Source organism: Balaenoptera ricei, chromosome 8 (genome assembly GCF_028023285.1).
Source record: "Balaenoptera ricei isolate mBalRic1 chromosome 8, mBalRic1.hap2, whole genome shotgun sequence".
Lineage (NCBI taxonomy): Eukaryota > Metazoa > Chordata > Mammalia > Artiodactyla > Balaenopteridae > Balaenoptera > Balaenoptera ricei.
Window position 1 is genome coordinate 25,908,675 of NC_082646.1, and position 20,450 is coordinate 25,929,124.

The 20,450-nt window shown below is 42.8% G+C and overlaps 1 protein-coding gene across 1 annotated transcript in view; it reads left to right on the plus strand.

Annotated features, from left to right (window-relative positions):
- The window catches only part of ALKBH8 (alkB homolog 8, tRNA methyltransferase), a 73,549-nt gene extending 67,828 nt beyond the window's left edge, over positions 1-5,721 (plus strand). The window contains exons 11-12 of the mRNA XM_059929344.1: positions 3,500-3,649; positions 4,655-5,721. Coding sequence (XP_059785327.1) covers positions 3,500-3,649; positions 4,655-5,212 — 708 coding nt within the window. The 3' untranslated portion in view covers positions 5,213-5,721. The remainder of the gene's footprint in view (positions 1-3,499; positions 3,650-4,654) is intronic.
- Positions 5,722-20,450: the final 14,729 nt, after the last annotated feature.

A 20,450-nucleotide genomic window follows, 5' to 3' on the forward strand; every position in this document is an offset into this window, starting at 1 on the left:
GGCGGGGCTGTATTCCCTCCCTGTTGGTTGTTTGGCCTGAGGCATCCCAGCACTGGAGCCTACAGGCTGTTGGGTAGTGCCAGGTCTTGGTATCAAAATGACGGCCTCCAGGAGATCTCACACCAATGAGTACTCCCTGCTACCTCTACCTCTGCCACCAGTGTTTTTATTCCCACAATGAGCCACAGCTGCCACCCCACCCCACCCCTCCAGGATACCTTCCAAGACCAGCAGGTAGTTCTGGCCAGGCTCCTATGAAGTCACCAAGTCCCTGGGTCTTGGTGTGAATGAAACCTTGTGTGCACCCTCTGAGAGTGGAGTTTCTGTTTGCCCCAGTCCTGTGAAGTTCCTGCAATCAAACCCTGCTGGCCTTCAAAGCCAAATGCTCTGAGGGCTCCTCCTCCCAATACCAGGCCCTTAGACTGGGGATCCTGACATGGGGCTCAGAACTCTCACTGCTGTGGGAGAACTTTTGTGATATATTTTCCAGTTTGTGGGTCACCCACCCACAGGAATGGGGTTTGATTGTGCTGCAAATGTGCCCCTCCTACTGTCTCGTTGTGGCTTCTTCTTTGTCCTTGGATGTAGAATATCTTTTTTGTTGATTGTTGTTCAGCAATTAGTTGCGATTTTGGTGTTTTCTTGAGAGGACTTTAGTGTTTTTGTGAGAGGAGGTGAACTCAAGTCCTTCTACTCCACCATCTTGTCTCCACCACTCTCAAGAGTTAAGTACATTAATACAAAGAATCTGCTTTAACATATGGTGGGTATTCATTAAAGGCAATTTCATTAGCCTGTTTACCTTTTTCCATATTTTGGATTATTTTCTTAGGATAAATTTTTTGAAGAATGATTATTGGGTGAAAAATTGTGAACATTTTTATCTTCCTTAAAAAATGGTTTGCCAAATTGCTTTTTAAAATTGGTCTAGCCAATTTGTACTGTCAACAACACTTTATGACAGGAAGTTATATCACAGTGCTATCACTGTGGTATACTTTGGTTTTGAAATATTTTTGATACTTTAATAGGAGAAAAGTAAAACCTTGTTTAGTTTGATTACTAAGTTGGATACTTTTTCATTTTTACCAGTACTTCCAGAATTGCATATTTAATATTATGTTGAAGACTTTAAAAATTGTATACAAGTATAAAGTATACATTTTAAGCCCAACCAATATGTGTTTTTATTGTCATTCATCTCCATCCCACATACAGAAATATGTAGCTTTACATGAGTCCCTTACCATTAATGAGTATTTATACATAAGCTATTTTCTGTCCTGTTTTTGACATTATGTAGCATTATTAGGGAGAATTTCAAATATCTGGTACTATCCTTGGTATAAAAGCTTAAGGGAATTTAAAAATAGAAAGGGAAGAGAAAAAAATACTGATGATTTGACTATAGTATATGGAAGACTCAGGCAAAATAAGTGAAAGGTGAAAGTACTGAGCCAAGCATGAGTCAGGACTACATTAGACCTGGTACTTTATGACTAAAATTGCCCCTGATTTCATTTGTTGGTGAAAAGGAGTGCTCTGTACAAATAATTGTAAGAGTCTGGCAGGAAGAAGAAGGAAATTTTCTCTAGTTTTTGTTCGGTTGCTCTTCTCCTTGTTCTGTTTTATCTGTGATTCTCAGATAATAACTTTCCTCCTCTGAGTAACTATCAAGCTCTATCTCTGGGGATAGGCACATTGGATTTCTTCTTGTTGACTTTTAGCAAGGTATAGCAATCTGTAATAATTGGGCATACTTGAAACTTCTGTTTCCATGAGCTGAATTTTATTGTAATAAAACCTGGCAAGGACCAAAATATAATATGCATATTGTTTGAGTGGTACTGTCATCTTGATATTGTGACTATTGGCATAAGATATGGAAGAAAATAAATAAAAGTAATAGCCAGTTATATATCTTATACAGGTAAAGGGAGCAATTAAGTGGGAGTTGTGCCACTTTTGTTATTAATGGGCCCTTAGTACTTTTCCATCTTAAAATTATATCAAAATGATATCGCTATACTTTACTTCTAGCTTGGTACCTTTTATTATACCTCAGATATTAATGCAGCTGTGGGCTGGAATACTGAAGCTACTTAATATTTATTAGAAACTGAGCAAATTCATATTAGGTATGACTGGCATGGCAGTGTGACTTAATAAGAATTGTTTTGACATGAAGATTCATATCTTTATTCTCAGATGGACTGAGGGAACCCTGATCCCTTAGCAATGATCAATGCTTACTTATAGCAAAAATTCAAATGAGTAAATATAAACCTGAGGTGGCTACTTCTGTTAGATGAAATCTACTTATACATATCTTTATATCTTTATATCTACTTATACATATCTTTCCTCTCTTGTAGAGATTAGGTTAAGAAGAAATATCTGGAGATAATTATTAGTGATTTAACATTCTTTAAGCTCCTCCTATTCCTCCCTCAATTTATATGTGCACATTGCACGAGCTTGTGTGTACTCTCTCTTTCTCTCTGTCTCTGTCTTTGTTTCTGTCTCTCTCTATATATGGTATTTTTAGAACTAAACAGCAAAGCTGTGTACAAAAACAACAACAAAACTAGAGAGAATATAGGCAGTCCTAGCCCACAAATACTTGCCACAGAACCAGACATATGCATAAGGCATGTTAGGCCTCAGCTGCTTGGGGAGATGAAAGGATGCTGCCAGCTGCCTTCAGTGTTGTCATTCCCATGGAATGGTTTGGTTATACCAAAAGGTTTAATTCAATAGCATTTTACAAATTTTGAATTCAGGTATTTAGCAGAACAAGATTCAATGGCTTTAAAAAATGAAATAAATTATTTAACTTTATTTGGGAAGATTTTATTTTATGATGGTGCAAGTAATACATATTGAAAAGTATAAAGAAGAAGGAAAAAAAGCCATCCTCCTGATATCTGGGTCATTACTGAATAGTTTATATACTAATAAGAGATACCTTAGAACCTCTTATTTGTAGCTTCCCCCAAAAGACTAAATGTCTATGTTTATGCGATAATTTCCATTTTAAAATGTGTGATATTGGACTTCCCTGGTGGTCCAGTGGTTAAGACTCTGCGCTTCCACTGCAGGGGGCATGGGTTCGATCCCTGGTCAGGGAACTAAGATCCCACATGCCACGTGGCACAGAAAATAAGATACGATAAGATATAAAATAAAATAAAGTATGATATTACAAAAAGATCAAGATTCTGAGTGGTGATTAATTAGATGCCAATTAGGACCTCCCATTTCCACCACTGTTATTTTTATTCTAGTTATTTTGTTTCCATTCACTGAGTTGAATTCTGTTTGATACCTGTTAAGGTAATAAATGCTGCCCTGTAAATTATATAAGCTGACTTTGTACTGGCTGTAAGAACCTATAATATCATGGTCTTAGACCCTTTCACAATGAATATGAAATCTGTCTAATAATTTTATGACATTTAAACAAGTTGTTCTGAAATTCTTTCTTTATCTGTTATAGATTGGCTGTGATCATAGCCAAAACCTTGTGGACATTTGTAGAGAGAAGCATTATCAGGCCTTTGTCTGTGATGCTTTGGCAGTACCAATCCGCAGTGGGTCTTGTGATGCTTGCATCTCCATTGCTGTTATTCACCATTTTGCTACAGCAGTAAGTATTGTCTTTCTTGCTCCAAGAACTTGTAACTAAGTGGCAGGAAATGTTCGTGGATTTTACTGATTTGGACCCCATTTTAGCTTTTCCTTTCTTTCCATTCTCTTTTCTTGTCATACAGTTTACCCCAGTTTTTAAAGAAAGCCTGTGGAATGGAGATGAGTTACATGGGAGCTGTGATTACTTAAGCAGAGGTCTGATGAGACTATGCATTTATTGCTGCACATTTCTGCCTTTTTCCTACCTGAGTCTTACTCATCTTTAAATGTCTTGCTCAAACCCACAGACTCACAGAATTTAGCTGTAAGAGACTTTAAGAGATCATCAGCTCTAGGCCTCTTGAGTATTCTCTCTGTCTCCTCAGCCTCTGAGCTTCTTCTTTATTTCCGTTTCCCATCTTGCTTTCTCGGCTCTCACTCTCATTCCTGACATCTGAGTCTCATGTTCTTCCCATTCTATTTTTCTTCTTTTCCTGTGCTTTTTTTCAAAACTCAGGTATTTATCTGGTAGTAGTATGCTGATGCTTTTAATTAGTCACTCTGCTTCTAATTTTAAAATAAGTGAATTTCACATTTTATATTTTTCTTATAGGAAAAAAATCTTATTATTCCTAGGTGTTACTCGTTTCCCCCAATCTAAGCAATAACATTATAGATCCCTTTGTGCTGGAGTTCCTGGCCATTTCAGTATATCTTATGATCTCAACTGAATTTCAAACAAAGCAGAAAACCCTCTATGCCTCTGTATTATTATCAGAAAGAAAAAAAAGTTTTCCCCTGTTTATCAACACTTTTTTTCCTCTCAATTGCAGAGCAAAATTCTCCTTTTTTCCCCCTTTTTTTAAACTCTAAGATTTGTTTTATGTTTGATTTTCTGTACTGTCCATCTTAATTGAAAATAGTCCTATAGTTAGTTATATTTTCCTGTTTCCTCTCTGTATCTCTTTCTCATTGATAAATGTCAATATGGTTTTTTGTTTATTTTTTTGTTTGTTTTAACTAGGAGCGTAGAGTGGCAGCTCTCCAAGAACTTGTTCGACTCCTAAGACCTGGTGGGAAGGCACTCATCTATGTTTGGGCAATGGAACAAGAATATAATAAGAAGAAGTCCAAGTATCTTAGAGAAAACAGAATTAGCCAAAGAAAGAAAGAGGAGATCAGCAGTGATACATCAGTGCAAGAGTTGCTTGTGAAGCAGATGCCTGATGTGGGCAATCAAGATTCAGCACCTTCTGTCCCCTCCATTAATGACTTTCAGGATAGAGGATGTAATTCAAGGGAAGTTACTAATTCCAAGTTGCCTATTCACACTAACAGGACTTCTTTTCATTCTCAAGATGTACTGGTTCCCTGGCACCTTAAGGAAAATCCTGGTAAGGGCAAGCCTATTGAGCCATTTGGACCATTAGGATCCCATGACCCAGGTCCTGTGTTTCATCGTTACTACCATGTGTTCTGTGAGGGAGAAATGGAAGCTGCCTGCCAGACTTTGAGTAATATCAGCATACTGCAAAGTTACTATGATCAGGGGAACTGGTGTGTGATTCTTCAAAAGGTCTGATCATCTCTATGAACATATATACAGGGAATAAATGCTCAGCTTTTTTTTAAAAAAGGAGATTAAATTACCTGTATTATTAGTTAAAGAGAAACCGTGTGGAAAAGTATCAAAGGAGAGTGCCTGAGAGAAATTGTAAGTAGAGATTAGTTAGGAAATATTTGGTCTACTACTATTGCTGACATCATTTAATCCATAAATGTAGGCTTCTCCTATAGGGAGTAACAGGGATGGTTTTTAAAAGTGATTGAAGTAGTTTGTGAAATATTTGGGATCCTAGGGTAAGTAAGAGCACAGCATTTTGAAGATAAACTTTTTTTATAAAGTGTTACTAAATGAACTAAATCATATAGAATCTTAGTGAAGTAATCACATAACATTTTATCAATAATAAAGAAAATATTCCTGTTCAGTAGAAAATTGCCTGAAGTTTTATCTGTGATTGTTAGCTCTGTAAAATCATAGATGATAACCACTCTGTCACTACACCTTACTAGCACAGGGCTTGACACATAGTAGGTACTCAGTAAAATTTTAGTCATTTGGATAGTACCCATATATTAATGTAGGAACTTTCATCCAGTAAATACTTATTGAACCTCTACTGTGTACCAGTTACTATTTTAAGTTCTGGAAGGGGAACAGTGAACAAGAAAAAAACAAAGGCCATGCCCTCATGGACTTACATTCTAGAAGGAAAGACAGACAATAAGCAAACAGATACGGGTGATAAATGCTGTGGAAAAAAATAAAAACAGGAGGGGGTTTCACCTGAGAACAAAAAGTTATTTTTAAAGGGCTGAAATAACTACTAATCCTGACTATAGTTATTACCAAGAGTTAATTGGTATTCCTAATGCTTTGATCTGGGTGCTAAAGGCAACCCAAATATGCTCTTTTTTTTTTTTTTTGGCTGAGCGGCATGTAGGATCTTAGTTCCCCGACCAGGGATCAAATCCTCACCCCCTTAACCACTGGACCGCCAAGGAAGTCCCAGCAAATATGCTCTTTTATTTTTTAAATTTTTTTAAATAAATTTATTTATTCATTTAATTTTTGGCTGCATTGGGTCTTCGCTGCTGCATGCCAGTTTTCTCTAGTTGCTGAGAGCAGGGGCTACTCTTTGTTGCAGTGCACGGGCTTCTTATTGTGGTGGCTTCTCTTGTGGAGCACGGGCTCTAGGCGCATGGGCTTCAGTAGTTGTGGCACACAGGCTTCAGTAGTTGTGGCACACGGGCTTCAGTAGTTGTGGTTCGTGGGCTCTAGAGCGCAGGCTCAGTAGTTGTGGCGCAAGGACTTAGTTGCTCCGCAGCATGTGGGATCTTCCCAGACCAGGTCTCGAACCTGTGTTCCCTGCATTGGCAGGCGGATTCTTAACCACTGCACCACCAGGGAAGCCCCGCAAATATGATCTTTTAACTCCTTTATTTAAATAGCAAAACTTAGAATTGTCAGTTAGACCTAATTATGCCCTGATAGCCAAAGCTATGTTGTCATTATTGGGTATTTCTAGTTCTTTCATAGTTTGTTCCAGTCCAGTGCAATCAGGGATTATGTTTTACCTACATATATGCCATAGTTACCCAGTTAACATACCTTAGGTCAAGCTTCCAGGAGGAACAGAGGTCAAATTATTATGCAGAAGGGAAAACATTTTGGTTTATTCTTAATACTGTACTCAGCATGCATTGCTTTGTAGTAGTAATGCTTTAGACTACCTAAAGAAAAAACGCTGTCTGTGAATGATGGCTGTGCAGGCAATTATATATCTTGTTACTGTATGTTAGTGATGCTAATCTTCAGCATCAAGCTTTCAAAACAGTAGTGATCAAAAATAAGTCTTAGATGAGACACTGATTATTTTGTTGTGGAATTTCCGAATAAGATTATAATTGTTCACTATAGATGAATTTGTAAGGTTCATGATATGGGAAGAAAGAATTGCAGGGCTAAAAATAGTTTTATTTCTGATATACATTCTAGAACTTTACATCACAATTTGAAGTTTAACACATACTAATAAATTTTAACATCTAGATGAAATAGATGATTTGCTTTTTTTTAATGTTTAAAGAGTAAGGTAATAATTTTATTTTAAATATTTGTATTTACATAAGAAAACTTTTTTTTTTTTTTTAGAAAACTCTTTAAAATTAAGGTGAAAATTTAGATATAGCTTTTTAAATGACGGAGAGTATAGATAGTTTTTCAAAATTCTATTAGAAAAAATTAAGACCCCTGCTGGGGACCATGGACAGTCACAGAAGGCATGGTCAGATTTCCACCAGCCTGGCAGTGATTGACATTTACACGTCTCCACACTAGAAAGGGTGGGTTTGCAGGTATCTCAAACACTTCACTAGCTACTCCAAATCCTGCGTACAAGTTCCATACACTGAAAGAACAATCTGTGTAAAACTTCGTTCATCTAGCTTATTAGAAACGCATATATTTTCTATCTGGGAAACTAGCATTTTCTTACAGTATTAAAAGCCTTCAGTCTTACTCACCTTTAGAACTCGAAGCTTGACACAGCTTTAAAGTACCTCGAGAAAGAATAGTTGTACAGATCTCTGAAAAACTATATTATTATACATACACCACACTTCAAGTATATCTTATACTCAATGAAAGAACAAAGTGCATAGTACTTATTTCTTATGTTAGGAAACAATTGGCTGCATTCTCCTTCTATGAAAATCATGTTTACCTATGCCCAGTGAAAGGATTCTGCTTTCAATTGGAGAGAGCACAGTAAGTGGAGATCAACATGCCTTAAGAATAATAAGTGCTGGATACATATAGGTAAACCACAAGATATAAAATTGTTAGAAAAACTTTGTGCTTGGTAGCTTGGTAACAAGTTCTTCTGGTTACTCTAAGGAACTCTTCATTGTCCAGTGGTTGAAGAAGCCTTGATCCCATTATCTTCTCCATGAGCTACTGCATACAGGAAGACTCAAGGTAGCCTATACAAACAAAAGAGTTCCTAGTCTAGGAAATCAAACACTGCCTGCTTCAGCTACCTGGGTTGAGTTCCATCCCCTTTGCCTCAAAGTTCTTTCATCTACCTAGTGAGAAACATATACATTTACAGAATGAGAAACAAGCCTCTCTGTAGAGTGCAAAAGCCTCCCCCCGCCCCTCAGTTTATTTGACCGTGGAACAGAGAGCTCCACCGCAGCTTGCAAGGACAGGTGGGAAAACTAACTTTGCAGGTCTCCCAAACATTTCAGCAGCTGCTCCAAATCCCGGGTACAAGTTCCACACCCTCCGTGAACAATCTGTATAAAACCTACTCCTACTAGCGTGTAAGAAAAGCTTCCATTTTCTCTAAGGGAAACAAGGCCTTTCCTGCGGTGTGAAAGGCCTTCACTCCCATTGGTTTGTAGAACAATGCACTCTGGGTGGGCTTGTTAGTTCCTATAGGAGAAGCAATAGGACAGATCTCTTCAATAGTCCATTTCCTGCATCCACACGTCAAGTGTATCTTATGCTCCAAGAACGAACATGGTGCGCAGCACTCCTTTCTTATGGTAAGAAACAACTTTCCGACATTTCTTATAGAAGACTCATGCATGATGACGCCACCTGAAAATCTTTTCCTTTCAATCCCATTGACACCACGTACCTTGAAGTGCAACGTGATGTAAGAGACACAAAGACTTGATTTACAAGTTTATGGAACCACGTTAAGTGAGACATGATCTAAGAAACACAAATACTAGATTCACAAGTGTTAGGATGAAATGCATGTGTTACCCCAAAAAACGACTTCCCTAGAGAAAGAACACGGTCACACCCACAAAAATATTCCTTCTGTGTGCTTGGTTTAAAAAAAATCTTGTGGGGACTATGGGAGACTGCGTTGTATGAGGGTTGAAGAGGCCTATGGCTTCTTCAGTGGGTCAGTGAGGCACTTTCAGGAGGTGAGACACCAGGTATCCTAATGGAACACTGAAGTTACACATCTGTGAACTAAGGGACTACATTCCTCAGCTGCTTGGGTTAAGGCCCGTATCCTGAAACAAGTGTGCCTCATGAATTCTTTCCTTGGAACTCATGAGACATACCATACCATGCAGTTCCGAACACAAGGAAACCAGCATTTCCTGGTCGTTTAACAGGTTAGCATTTCTACTAGGCCTTTGGACAAGGAGCTCCAGGCAGCTCCCAGTGAAAGTTTAGAAAGATAGTGTTGCAGGTCTACTGCCATTAGCCCACTGCTCCAGGTTCCGTCTGTAAGGTGCTTCCAGTGAGGAACCATAAACTCTACAACTTCACGCATATTGCTCATAAGGAACACGCACATTTTCTCTACAGTAAAGAAGTCTTTTCCTGCAGTCTGAGAGTCTTGGACTCCTATTCCTTATTAGAAAACCGAGTTTGGCACAGCGTTCAAAGGACCCCTTCCATAAACACCGTACATATCTCTAAAAGAATATAATCCATGTGTCCCCCTTCATCTACATCTTACCCTTCAAGAAACGCACAAGAGTTCTGGCTTGATGGTAAGAAACAATGGGCTTCCTTCTCCTTCTATAAATATCCCATTTCCATGGGCCCCGTGAAAGGCTCTGGCTTTCAACGGTATAGAGCATATCGACGGGCATGGAACATCGCTAAACAATGAGAAATGCGAGATACACAACAACTTGCTTCTGAGAAACACGTATGTTTACAGGACAAAAAACAAGCCTTTTCGTAGAGCCCAAAAGTCTCCACTGCTGAGCTTCTTTAGCTCTGGAACAGAGAGCTTACCACAGCTTACAAGGACAGGTAGGAAAACTAGGTTTGCAGGTCTTGCAAGCATTTCAGCACCTATCCAAATCGTGAGTACAAGGTCCACAGCCTGCATAAAACTTAGTTTTACTAGAGTGTACGAAACACTTCCATTTTCTCTAAGGGAAACAAGGCCTTTCCTGCGGTGTGAAAGGCCCTCACTCCCATTGCTCTGGGGAACAATGCGCTCTGAGCAGGCTTGATGGTTCCTACAGGAGAAGCAGTAGGACAGATGTCTGCCCTGGTATATTTGCTGCATCCACACCTCGAGTGTGTATTACGCTCCATGAACCAACACGGTTCGCAATACTCCTTTCTGATGGTAAGAAACAACAGCCGACATTTCTTATAGGAGACTCGTGCATGATGAGGCTGCCTGAAAGTCTTTTCCTTTCAATCCCATTGACACCACGTAGCTTTAATGCCACGTGATGTAAGTGACACAATGACTGCATTTACAAATTTATAAAACCACGTTCATTGCGACTTGAGCTAAGAAACACAAATGCTACATTGACAAGTGTTAGGATGAAATGCCTATATTCCCCCCCCACACACACACACACCAAAATAACTTCCCTAGAGAAAGAACCTGGTCACGTCCCCAAAAATATTTCTGCTGTGTGCTTGGTTAAAAAAAAGAAAATCTCCTGGGGACTATGGGAGACTCTATGCTGTATGCAGATTGAAGGGACTTATAGCCACTTCAGTGGGTCAGTGAGGCACTTCTGGGAGGTGAGAAGCCAGGTGTCCTAATGAAACCCTAGTGTTACACTGCTGGGACCTAAGGCATGACATTCCTCAGCCACATGGGTTAAGGTCCCCGTCCAAAAACAGCAGTGTGCCGAAAGAGTTCTTTTCATGGAGCTCGTTAGACATACCATAGAATGAAGTACCAAAGAGAAGGAAACCCGCCTTTCCCCATGGTTTAAGAGGTTAGCATTCCTACTAGGCCATTGAACATGGAGCTCCAGTCAGCTCCCAGTGAAAGTTCAGAAGGGTATTGTTACAGGTCTCGCATGCATTTCAGCGCTTGTCCAAATCGCGATACAAGTACCACAACCTGCATGAACAGCCTGCACAAAACCTAGGTTTACTGGAGTTTACCAAATGCTTCCATTTTCTCTAAGGGAAAAGATGCCTTTCCTGTGGTGTGAAAGGCCTTCAATCCCATTGCTTTGGAGAACAATGCAGTCAGGGCAGGCTTGATGGTTCCTATAGGAGAAGCAGTTGGACAGATGTCTGCCCCGGTATATTTACTGCATCCACACTTCGAGTGTGTCTTACATTCCATGAACCAACATGGTGCACAGTACTTCTTTCTGATGGTAAGAAACAACAGCTGACATTTCTTATAGGAGAATCGTGCACGATGAGGTCACCTGAAAGTCTTTTCCTTTCAATACCCTGGACACCACGTAGCTTCAAAGTCACGTGATGTAAGCGACACAATGACTGCATTAAAAAGTTTATGGAACCACGTTCAGTATGGCATGAGCTCAAAAAACAAATGCTAGATTGACAAGTGTTAGGATGAAACGCCTATGTTCTGCTCCCCTAAAATAACTTCCCTAGAGAAAGAACATGCTGACATCCCCCCAAACATTTCTACTGTGTGCTTGGCTAAAAAAAAAGGAAATCTCCTGGGCACTAAGGTAGACGCTACGCTGTACGTGGGTTGAAGAGGCTTATAACCACTTCGGTGGGTCAGTGAGGAACTTCTGGGAGGTGAGACGCCAGTTCACCTAATGGAACCCTAGTGTTACACTTCTGGGACCTAAGGCATGACATTCCTCAGCCACTTGGGTTAAGGTCCTTCTCCAGAAACAACAGTGTGTCCAACGAGTTCTTTTCCTGGAGCTCGTGAGACATAATATACCATGCAGTACCAAAGAGAAGGAAACCCGCCTTTCCCCGTGGTTTAAGAGGTTAGCATTCCTACTAGGCCGTTGAACACGGAGCTCTAGTCAGCTCCCAGTGAAACTTTAGAAGGATAGTTTTGCAGGTCTCTCCGCCATTAGCCTGCTTCTCCAGTGTTAAGATCAGGAACGAGAAAATGTTGCCCACTCTTACCACTATTATTCAACATAGTTTTGGAAGTTTTAGCCACAGCAATCAGAGAAGAAAACAAAATAAAAGGGATCCAAATTGGAAAAGAATAAGTAAAACTGTCACTATTTGCAGATGACATGATACTCTACATAGAGAATCCTAAAGACTTTACCAAAAAACCACTAGAGCTAATCAATGAATTCGGTAAAGTAGGAGGATACAAAATTAATGCACAAAAGTCTCTTGCATTCCTGTACACTACTGATGAAAAATCTGAAAGAGAAATTAAGGAGGCACTCCCGTTTACCATTGTAAAAAAACAAAAACAAAAACAAAACACCTAGCAATAAACCTACCTAAGGGGACAGAAGACCTGTATGCAGAAAACTATAAGACTTTATTACTTAAGTAATTAAAGATGATACAGATAGAAAGATATACCACATTCTTGGATTGGAAGAATCAACATTGTGAAAATGACTATACTACCCAAAGCAATCTACAGATAAAAGGCAATCCCTATAAAAAAAAAAAGGCATTTTTCACAGAACTAGAACAAAAAATCTCACAATTTGTATGGAAACAAAAAAGACCCTGAATAGCTAAACAATCCTGAGAAAGATGCAGATGAAGGAATCAGGCTGCCTGACTTCAGACTATACTACAAAGCTACAGTAATCAAGAAAATATGGTACTGGCACAAAAACAGAAATATACATCAATGGAACAGGATAGAAAGCCCAGAGATAAACCCATGAACATATGGTCACCTTATTTTTAATAAAGGAGGAAGAATATACAAGGGAGAAAAGAGAGCCTCTTCAATAAGTGGAGCATGGAAAACTGTACAGCTACATGTAAAAGAATGAAATTAGAACACTTCCTAACACCATACAGAAAAATAAACTGAAAATGGATTAAACACCTAAATGTAATGCAAGACACTATAAAACACTTAGAAGAAAACAGGCAAAACACTCTATGACATAAATCACAGCAAGATCCTTTTTGACCCACCTCCTAGAGAAATGGAAATAAAAACAACAATAAACAAATGGGACCTAATGAAAGCTAAAAGCTTTTGTACAGCAAAGGAAACCATAAACAAGACCAAAAGACAACCCTCAGAATGGGAGAAAATATTTGCAAATGAAGCAACTGACAATGATTAATCTCCAAAATATATAAGGAGCACATGCAGCTCAATATCAGAAAGCAAGCAACCCAATCCAAAAATGGGCAGAAGACCTAAATAGACATTTCTCCAAAGAAGATATACAGATTGCCAACAAACACATGAAAGAATGCTCAACATCACTAATCATTAGAGAAATGCAAATCAAAACTACAATGAGGTATTACCTCACACAAGTCAGAATGGCCATCATGAAAAAATCTAGAAACAATAAATGCTGGAGAGGGTGTGGAGAAAAGGGAACCCTCTTGCACTGTTGGTTGGAATGTAAATTGATATGGAGCCACTATGGAGAACAGTATGGAAGTTCCTTAAAAAACTAAAAATAGAAAAACCATACCATCCAGCAATCCCGCTACTGGGCATATACTCTGAGAAACCATGATTCAAAAAGAGTCATGTACCACAATGTTCATTGCAGCTCTATTTACAATACCCAGGACATGGAAGCAACCTAAGTGTCCATCGACAGATGAATGGATAAAGATGTGGCACATATATACAACGGAATATTACTCAGCCATACAAAGAAAAAAATTCAGATATTTTTAGTGAGGTGGATGACCTAGAGTCTTTCATACAGAGTGAAGTAAATCAGAAAGAGAAAAACAAATACCGTATGCTAACACATATACATGGAATCTAAAAAAAAAGAAAAGAAAAAAAATGGTTAAGAAGAACCTAGGGGCAGGACAGGAATAAAGACGCAAATGGAGAGAATGGACTTGAGGACAAGGGAATAGGGAAGGGTAAGCTGGAACGAAGTGAGAGAGTGGAATGGACTTATATATGCTACCAAGGGTAAAATAGGTAGCCTAGTGGGAAGCAGCCACATAACACAGGGACATCAGCTCAGTGTTTTGTGACCACCTAGGGGGTGGGATAAGTAGGGTGGGAAGGAGACGCAAGAGGGAGGAGATATTGGGATATATGTATATGTATGTGCTTCACTTTGTTATAAATCAGATTTATACTGCAAAAAGATGTTAAAAAATAAAATTAAAAAATCAAAGGGGGCAGGCCGCTCTCTAATGATGAAAAAACAAAAGGGTCATGTTACAGGTCTCTCTGCCATTGGCACATTGCTCAGATATCACATGTAAGGTGCATTCAGTGAAGAACCATAAACTCTACAATTTCCTGCACCTTGTTGTTTAGGAACAGCACATTCCCTCAGGGAATGAGAAGTCTTTCTTGCAGCCTGCCAGGCTCGGACTCCTACTCCTTTTCCGAACAGCGAGTTTGGCATAGCGTTCAAATGACCCCTTCCCTCAATGCCGTACACACCTCTTAAAGAACATAATCCCTGTGTGCCCATTTGTTACATCTTACTTCCTATGAAACACAAAGGACTTGTAGCTTGATGGGATGAAACAATGGCCGTCCTCCTTCTTCTATGAATATCCAGTTTCCAAAGGCCCCATGAAAGGTTCTTGCTTTCAAAGATATGGATCATACCGACCGGTGCCAAACACCGATAAACGAGGAGAAATAAAAGATACAGAATATGCTCCAGAGAAACAGGTACATTTACTGCACAAAAAGCAAGCCTCTTTGTGGAGTCCGATATCCTCCCCAGCTCAGCTATTTACCATGGGACAGAGTGCTAACCACTGCTTACATGGACAGCTAGGAAAAGCAGGTTTGCAGGTCTCGCCTGCATTTCAGAGCTGAAACAAATTGCGTGAACATAAGCCACAACCTACCTGAACGATCTACAGAAAACCGAGTTTTAAGAGAGGGTAGGAAAAGATTTGATGTTCTCTCAGGGGAAAGAGGCAATGGCTGTGGTGTGAACGGCCTTCACTGCCACTCTTTTGGAGCACAGTGCTCTCTGGGCAGGCAGGATAGTTCCTAGAGGAGAAGCATTTGAACAGACGTCTGCCCTGGTATACTTCCTACATCCGCACATCGAGTGTATCTTTCCTACGCTCCAGGCACCAACACGGTGCATAGAACTCCTCCTGATGGAGAGAGAGAAGATGCAACGTTTCTTCTAGGGGGCTCGTGAGGGGCGAGGCCTCTTGAGGAGTTGGACCCTCGAATGCCGCTGAAACCACTGAGGTTGATTGCCATGTTATGTTAGCGACACATTGAGAGCATTTCAGGTTCATGAAACCCTGTGCAGTGCGCCACGAGAGAAGAAAACGCAGATGCTGCCTTGACAGGGTTAGATTGAATTGCCTCTGTCCCCCCTCCGAAAACTAACTTTCCCAGAGCCAGCACAGCTTCACGTCCCGAGGAACGTTTCTGCTGTGTGCTAGGATACATGAAAGGAAACCTGGGGACGCTGGGAGACTCTGAGCTGTACGCGGCTTGCCAAAGCTTCTAGACCCTTCAGGGGTCAGTGTGGCCCTTCTGGAGAGTGACACAGCATGCTTCCTAATGGAAACCTGCTGTTACATTTCGGGGACTTTCTGCACAACCTTCCTCAGCCGCTTAGCTGGATGTCCTTGCCCAGAAGCGGCAGTTGCCAAGGAGTTCTTTCCCAGGAGCTCGTGAGACAGCATATCATGCAGAACCGCAGAGAAGGAGACCAGCCTTTCTCCGGGTTTTCAGAGGTTCGCTTTTCTGCCTTTGAGCCTTTGAACTCAGAGATCCAGTCAGCTCCCAATGATACTTTAGAACTGTAGTATTGAAGGTCTCTCTGCCATCAGCCCCCTGCTCAGCTCCCGTCTCCTAGGTGCATTCAGTGAAGTAGCCTCCACTCTGCAGCCTCCCGCACCATGTTGTTTAGGAACGGCACATTTCCTCTTCGTAAAGAAATCTTTTCTTGCAGCCTGCCTGGCCCGAGCTCCTATTCCTTTTCAGAACGCCGAGTTCGGCATAGCCCTGAAATGACCCCTTCCCTCAAGGCCGGACACATCTCTTAAAGACTATACTCCATGGGTCCCCATTCATTACATCTTACCTCCCAAGAAACACAAAGGAGTTGTCGCGTGATGGGAGGAAACAACGGCCTCCTTCTCCTTCTCGGAATACCCCGTTGCCCAAGGTTACGGGCCTTGTCCAGAAGCAACAGTTGCCCAGGATTTCTTTGCTTTGAGCTCGTGAGACAGCATATCATGTAGGACCGCCGAGAAGGAGACCTGCCTCTCTCTGGTTTGGAAGAGGTTAGCTTTTCTACTCAGCCTTGGAGCACAAAGACCCAGCCAATTCCCAATGACAGTTTCGAAGGTTACTGGTGCAGGTCTCTCTGCGCTTAGCCCACCGTTCAGCTACAGGCTGTAAAGTGCGTTCAGGGAAGAGCAAGAAAGTCTCCAACGCCCCGCATCTTGTGGGGAAGGAACAGCACATTCTCTCCTCAGTGAAGACGTCCTTTCTTGCAGACTGCCAGGCTGGGACTCCTCTTCCGTCTCAGAACACCGAGTTAGGCATAGCGTTGAAATGACCCCTTCCCTCAACGCCGTACACATCTCTTCAAGAACATAAACCCTTTGTGCCCATTCGTTATACCTCACCGCCCGATGAAACACCGAAGAGCTGTGGCTGGATGGTAGGAAACAGTGGCCGTAGTGTCCTTCGGTCATAATCCGGTTCCAAAGGCCCCCCGTGAAAATCTCTTGCTTTCGAGGGCCTAGGGCATACCAAGGGCTGCCAAACACAGCTAAAGGAGGCGAAATAAGAGAAGCAGAACTTGCTCCTGAGAAACTCGTACATACACTGAACCCAAAGCATGCCTCGTCGTGGAGACCGAAGGCCTCCCCAGCTCAGATTTTGGGCCCTGGAACACAGTGCTAACCGCTGCCTTCAAGGAGAGGTAGGCAAGGAATGTTTTCAAGTCTCGCCTGCCTCTCAGGGCCTGTTCAGCTTGAGTGGAAAATATCCACAGCCTGCCCGAACGTCCTGCCGAGCAGCGAGTTGTACTGGAGTGTAGCAAACGCTTCCAAGTTGTCTGAGGGAAACGAGGCCATTGCTGTGGTGTGAACGGCCTTCACTGCCACTCTTTTGGAGCACAGTGCTCTCTGGGCAGGCAGGATAGTTCCTAGAGGAGTAGCATTTGAACAGACGTCTGCCCTGGTATACTTCCTACATCCGCACATCGAGTGTATCTTTCCTACGCTCCAGGCACCAACACGGTGCATAGAACTCCTCCTGATGGAGAGAGAGAAGATGCAACGTTTCTTCTAGGGGGCTCGTGAGGGGCGAGGCCTCTTGAGGAGTTGGACCCTCGAATGCCGCTGAAACCACTGAGGTTGATTGCCATGTTATGTTAGCGACACATTGAGAGCATTTCAGGTTCATGGAACCCTGTGCAGTGCGCCACGAGAGAAGAAAACGCAGATGCTGCCTTGACAGGGTTAGATTGAATTGCCTCTGTCCCCCCTCCGAAAACTAACTTTCCCAGAGCCAGCACAGCTTCACGTCCCGAGGAACGTTTCTGCTGTGTGCTAGGATACATGAAAGGAAACCTGGGGACGCTGGGAGACTCTGAGCTGTACGCGGCTTGCCAAAGCTTCTAGACCCTTCAGGGGTCAGTGTGGCCCTTCTGGAGAGTGACACAGCATGCTTCCTAATGGAAACGTAGTGTTACATTTCGGGGACTTTCTGCACAACCTTCCTCAGCCGCTTAGCTGGAGATCCTTGCCCAGAAGCGGCAGTGGCCAAGGAGTTCTTTCCCAGGAGCTCGTGAGACAGCATATCATGCAGAACCGCAGAGAAGGAGACCAGCATTTCTCTGGGTTTTCAAAATTCGCTTTTCTGCCTTTGAGCCTTTGAACTCAGAGATCCAGTCAGCTCCCAATGATACTTTAGAACTGTAGTATTGAAGGTCTCTCTACCATCAACCCCCTGCTCAGCTCCCGTCTCCTAGGTGCATTCAGTGAAGTAGCCTCCACTCTGCAGCCTCCCGCACCATGTTGTTTAGGAACGGCACATTTCCTCTTCGTAAAGAAATCTTTTCTTGCAGCCTGCCTGGCCCGAGCTCCTATTCCTTTTCAGAAGGCCGAGTTAGGCATAGCCCTGAAATGACCCCTTCCCTCAACGCCGTACACATCTCTTCAAGAACATAAACCCTGTGTGCCCATTCGTTATACCTCACCCCCCGATGAAACACCGAAGAGCTGTGGCTGGATGGTAGGAAACAGTGGCCGTTGTCTCCTTCGATCATAATCCGGTTCCAAAGGCCCCCCGTGAAAATCTCTTGCTTTCGAGGGCCTATGGCATACCAAAGGCTGCCAAACACAGCTAAAGGAGTAGAAATAAGAGAAGCAGAACTTGCTCCTGAGAAACTCGTACATACACTGAACACAAAGCATGCCTCTTCGTGGAGACCGAAGGCCTCCCCAGCTCAGATTTTGGGCCCTGGAACACAGTGCTAACCGCTGCCTTCAAGGAGAGGTAGGCAAGGAATGTTTTCAAGTCTCGCCTGCCTCTCAGGGCCTGTTCAGCTTGAGTGGAAAATATCCACAGCCTGCCCGAACGTCCTGCCGAGCAGCGAGTTGTACTGGAGTGTAGCAAACGCTTCCAAGTTGTCTGAGGGAAACGAGGCCATTGCTGTGGTGTGAACGGCCTTCACTGCCACTCTTTTGGAGCACAGTGCTCTCTGGGCAGGCAGGATAGTTCCTAGAGGAGAAGCATTTGAACAGACGTCTGCCCTGGTATACTTCCTACATCCGCACATCGAGTGTATCTTTCCTACGCTCCAGGCACCAACACGGTGCATAGAACTCCTCCTGATGGAGAGACAGAAGATGCAACGTTTCTTCTAGGGGGCTCGTGAGGGGCGAGGCCTCTTGAGGAGTTGGACCCTCGAATGCCGCTGAAACCACTGAGGTTGATTGCCATGTTATGTTAGCAACACATTGAGAGCATTTCAGGTTCATGGAACCCTGTGCAGTGCGCCATGAGAGAAGAAAACGCAGATGCTGCCTTGACAGGGTTAGATTGAATTGCCTCTGTCCCCCCTCCGAAAACTAACTTTCCCAGAGCCAGCACAGCTTCACGTCTCGAGGAACGTTTCTGCTGTGTGCTAGGATACATGAAGGGAAACCTGGGGACGCTGGGAGACTCTGAGCTGTACGCGGCTTGCCAAAGCTTCTAGACCCTTCAGGGGTCAGTGTGGCCCTTCTGGAGAGTGACACAGCATGCTTCCTAATGGAAACCTAGTGTTACATTTCGGGGACTTTCTGCACAACCTTCCTCAGCCGCTTAGCTGGATGTCCTTGCCCAGAAGCGGCAGTTGCCAAGGAGTTCTTTCCCAGGAGCTCGTGAGACAGCATATCATGCAGAACCGCAGAGAAGGAGACCAGCCTTTCTCCGGGTTTTCAGAGGTTCGCTTTTCTGCCTTTGAGCCTTTGAACTCAGAGATCCAGTCAGCTCCCAATGATACTTTAGAACTGTAGTATTGAAGGTCTCTCTGCCATCAGCCCCCTGCTCAGCTCCCGTCTCCTAGGTGCATTCAGTGAAGTAGCCTCCACTCTGCAGCCTCCCGCACCATGTTGTTTAGGAACGGCACATTTCCTCTTCGTAAAGAAATCTTTTCTTGCAGCCTGTCTGGCCCGAGCTCCTATTCCTTTTCAGAACGCCGAGTTCGGCATAGCCCTGAAATGACCCCTTCCCTCAAGGCCGGACACATCTCTTAAAGACTATACTCCATGGGTCCCCATTCATTACATCTTACCTCCCAAGAAACACAAAGGAGTTGTCGCGTGATGGGAGGAAACAACGGCCTCCTTCTCCTTCTAGGAATACCCCGTTGCCCAAGGTTACGGGCCTTGTCCAGAAGCAACAGTTGCCCAGGATTTCTTTGCTTTGAGCTCGTGAGACAGCATATCATGTAGGACCGCCGAGAAGGAGACCTGCCTCTCTCTGGTTTGGAAGAGGTTAGCTTTTCTACTCAGCCTTGGAGCACAAAGGCCCAGCCAATTCCCAATGACAGTTTCGAAGGTTACTGGTGCAGGTCTCTCTGCGCTTAGCCCACCGTTCAGCTACAGGCTGTAAAGTGCGTTCAGGGAAGAGCAAGAAAGTCTCCAACGCCCCGCATCTTGTGGGGAAGGAACAGCACATTCTCTCCTCAGTGAAGACGTCCTTTCTTGCAGACTGCCAGGCTGGGACTCCTCTTCCGTCTCAGAACACCGAGTTAGGCATAGCGTTGAAATGACCCCTTCCCTCAAGGCCGTACACATCTCTTCAAGAACATAAACCCTGTGTGCCCATTCGTTATACCTCACCGCCCTATGAAACACCGAAGAGCTGTGGCTGGATGGTAGG